Genomic DNA, 4,228 nt, shown 5'->3' on the forward strand with positions numbered 1-4,228 from the left:
ACGTAAAAAGATACGACTCGTTAAAATCGATGAGGGAACTAATGGCTCCTTTTGCACGGTCAAGTGTTCAAAGTTCAGAACAGACCACTAGCGGTTTGGTAATGTACAGGGGGTGTGTGGTGGTGGAAAAGGCTAGGCTACACGGTCATCCGGGGGGTAAAACAATCGTTGCGTGAATAAAACATTACTGTTGTGACAGCTGCAGAGGGTCATTGAGTGACGGTCCTTCGCTGAAGGCGGACGAGGACCTGATCCTGTGAAACGCTCCTTTCCCCAAAGTCGAGGGGCCTGAGCGGCTCTGAACGTCACCACCCTAGACAGCTTGGTGACCCCCGTCCTCCGCAAGGTAAGGCCCGTCATTTGGCCGGACACGTGGCGAGCTCTCGCTCTGAGGGGGGAAATGAGGTTATCTGCTGCTCGGCGGTGACCCCGTGTTTATCTGAAGTAATTCCACACGTCAGTGTTTTAGGCTGCTGATCTGGGATCAGCTGAAATGTAAATGTGCCGTGTAAGGCCCGAACGGCCCAAGTGTTAATTTCATCGTCCGCCTCCCAACTCCGTATGGCGAGGCGGACGGCAGGGCCGAGCTGGACTCTGTGGTCAACCAGAAAACCGTCTGCAGATTATTTCGGCGCGTCCAGGAGGAAACGGAGGCCCTGCCTCGAGCTTTGCACGTGAAGAGACCGGAAGATAAGTCGCTGTCTGGGGCCTGAACTACGGATGAAACCCCGCTGTCAAATAAATGGAAAACAATAGGTGTTATAATTTAAAAAAAAAATCTAGTTATTAACTTTATTTGTTTCGCATTCACCTTTAACGAGTTTTATATATATATATATATATATATATATATATATATATATATATATATATATATATATATATATATATATATATATATATATATGTAGAGGCCTATCCGTGTTAAGGGTTCGGGCTAGCGGGCTAGGTAGGTTTAAAATAAACTAAACTGTGTCGAGATGACTGGTAAGTTTCTATCGTCCCCCAAACCAAAGTAACACAGACGGAGTTAACTGGACGGCGACTTTAATGACTCACTCTCAGTACTGGAGGACTTCTTCTTCTTCTTCTTCTTCTTCTTCGTCTTCATCGGAAGGAAAGTCTCCATGCAGAGGCAGACAGGAACCTGAGTAGATATGATATCGATTCGTGTTTTCTCCTCTTCTCTCGCTGGACTTCGTCCCCTGATTCATGTTTTTTTTGTTTATAAGGCATTTTTTTTCTCCCAAAAAATGATTGTCTTATTTCTCTTCAGAATTAATACTTATAAATAATTATTCTCGTCTCCTCCCCCCCCCCTTCCCTAAATACCGATGAGTACACTGACAATAGAATTTTAAATACATTGTACAATAAATACAAAACATAAATAAAATACTCAAAGTAAGTACTGAAAATCTTTGTACAAGATATAAATAGCCTGAAATATACTTTGGCAAGTCTAGTTTACAGTTTTACACCCCGCGGGTAACGAAGTTTGTCCCTTTTCAGTCAACGCAAAAATAACAAATAACCAACAAAAAAAAATTAATCAAAATAAACCGGAATAACCAGAACGCGCCGCAGCGCCCCGGGGGGAGGGGGGGGGGTCCTCCCCGCGGAGGAACAGTTGTCGCCGCCGGCGCGCAGTGTTTACATGATATGACCGCTGTGATGTGGCCTCGGCGTGACGCAGCCCGGGTCGTGCCGGTGCCGGTGCCGGTGCCGGTGCCGCCGGCGCACAGACGGGCTCAGTTTAGGAACGCGTTCGAGGTGACTCTCTTCTGATGAGACAGCACTCCCGGGAAGCCCCCCGACACCGCCGGGGAGAAGGACGGCAAGGACGTCGTCCTCAGCGAGTCCGTGAGCAGCGACTGCGGCGAGCCGGCCGTGATGCCGCCGAAAGCCGCCGAGCCCTGCTGCAGGTGAGGCGGCGGCGGCGGCGGCGGCGCGTGTTGGCTCCCTGAGACGAAATATCCGGCTGTCTGTCCGGACAGCAGCCCGACCGGGGACGTGCTCATACCGTAACTGTTCGTCAAGCCCAAGGCGCCGGCGGCGGACCCGCCGAGGATGGGGCGCGCAAGGTCCCCGTTGCTGAGCTGCTCCACCGAGGGCAGCAGGGACCCGTACCCGGCGTGCCCCTGGTTCAGAAATCCGGGCGACGACCCGTTGTAGTGCGGGTGGTGGTGGTGCAGCGACAAAAACGGCGAGATCTGCCAGTAGAGCGGGTTGTTGGCCCGCTCGTTAATTCCCAAGCCGAGGGGCGCGAAGCGGAGCCCCCGCTTCATGGCCAGCTTGCCGCGGGACGTGGCGGAGCGCCGCCGGAGTTTGCCGGTAGTTCCGCCGATGAACACGTCGTCGCTCGAGGGGTCCAGCATCCAGTAGTTCCCCTTCCCCGGGTCGTCGTAGTGCCTCGGGACTTTGACGAAGCACTTATTGAGGCTCAGGTTGTGCCTGATGGAGTTCTGCCAGCCCTGCTTGTGCTCCCGGTAATACGGGAAGTTCTTCATGATAAACTCGTAGATACCGTTGAGGGTGAGTCGCTTCTCGGGGCTCTGCCTGATGGCCATCATGATCAAGGCGTTATAACTGAACGGGGGCTTGTCGAATTTCCCGTTCTTGCCGCTGTTGTTTTGCTCTGACGCCGTTTTGTTTTCGTCGGTACACCCTCCGCCGGCGCCACCTCCTCCCTCGCCGCCGCCGCCACCGCCGCCGCCGCCGCCACCTCCCTCCTCCTCCCCCCGCTCTCCCTTGCCCGGGTTCTCTGGGTCCAAAGCCACGGAGGAGTCAATGTCGTGCGGGTCCAGGGATCTCCCCGAGTCGGAGCCCGGCGAAGGCGACAGCGTGTCGGGGATGCCGACGGCGGAGTCCGGCCTCTCGCACTTGGAGGGCAGCAGCAGGCTCTTGATGCTGAACGAGGAGGACCGGTGGACGGTCGGCGGCTCTTTTAAATCCTCCATTGGGTCTCCCAAGGAAAACAATGAGAATCAACCTTGTTCTCCGTGATCCTGGATGAAACGAGCGAGCAGGGTCAGGCTGAGAGAGACGCGCGGATCAGGGCATTGCATGCATGAAGGGACTTCAGGCTGTGTTAGAGAGAGAAAAGGAGAGAGAGAGGGAGAGAGAGAGAGAGAGAGAGAGAGAGAGAGAGAGAGAGAGAGAGAGAGAGAGAGCGACCGTGGCGGGGTCCTGGCGAAATTAGTAATTAAGGAAGTTCCGACTTACCGCTACATCACAGGGAGGGGCGGAGCTTCGCGACTCGGCGATTTTCAACTGTCAACAAATCTGCTCTTGATAGCCGGTCCGCGAGATATCGACCTTATGTGTCACAATAAAAATACAAAGCTTTATTTTTCCTCTTACATGTATTCGTTTTCTCCCTGCCCCCCCTCCCTCCCTCCCTCCCCCGCATCTCCCCAACACCCTTTTCTCTGAATGGGGGGTGCGCGTACGGAGTATGTGTACCCGTGTGCGCGCGCGGAGCCCCGTCGGTGTTCGTGCGTAAAAGCTGCGCTGCCATAACAAGACAATGACGGACAAGCCGCCGGGCTGCTGAGGGCGCCCCGCCGGATCAGGGCCCGGCCCGGCCCGGTCCGGTCCACTGACCGCGGCGCGTCTCCTTGGCATTGTTTTATCAACGACAGTAATCGTTTTGAGTTCATGTCGGCAAACAAAGCGCACACATGCCCGCGTGTGTGTGCGTGTGTGTGTGTGTGTGTGTGTGTGTGTGTGTGTGTGTGTGTGTGTGTGTGTGTGTGTGTGTGTGTGTGTCTTGGGGGGGTTGTCTACCAACAAAATCATTGTGCCGAAAAACCAATCACACATGAGCGCACACACACGCACACAGGAGAGGCCTCGGTAGGTCAGACTCTGTAACAAGAGCGCCTCCACTCTGTACATCTCAGCACTGCATGCAGGGGGACATGTTCTTATTATCGTCGAATTTTCAACAGTTATTTCCCCCCCCCCCTCATTATTTAGACTTCAGGAGTTGCCGGGAGCATGCCCAGTTACCAACCGCTATTTAGATTCAAATTAATGTAATCGATTTCATTTCATCGATTTCATGTAATCGCAGGTTTTTAGTTGGGAGGGCGCGTGCAGAGCCAGCTGACCATAATGAGACCTAACGGTGTGACTTCCGGCGCAAACTGGTTTTTGCCGCTCAAGGTTTGTTTTGTGTTTTTTTGGTTAGATCATCAGGGACCTGCTTGCTTGTCATTATACC

At 53.4% G+C, this 4,228-nt stretch overlaps 1 protein-coding gene across 1 annotated transcript; it reads right to left on the reverse strand.

Moving 5' to 3' along the window:
* Positions 1 to 955: 955 nt before the first annotated feature.
* LOC130123105 (forkhead box protein G1-like) lies at positions 956 to 3,044 on the reverse strand. Its single transcript, XM_056292231.1, has one exon. It carries the CDS (start codon positions 2,958 to 2,960, stop codon positions 1,752 to 1,754), a length of 1,209 nt encoding a protein of 402 aa, XP_056148206.1. The 5' UTR covers positions 2,961 to 3,044; the 3' UTR covers positions 956 to 1,751.
* Positions 3,045 to 4,228: the final 1,184 nt, after the last annotated feature.

This window comes from Lampris incognitus, chromosome 13 (assembly GCF_029633865.1).
Source record: "Lampris incognitus isolate fLamInc1 chromosome 13, fLamInc1.hap2, whole genome shotgun sequence".
Taxonomy (NCBI): domain Eukaryota; kingdom Metazoa; phylum Chordata; class Actinopteri; order Lampriformes; family Lampridae; genus Lampris; species Lampris incognitus.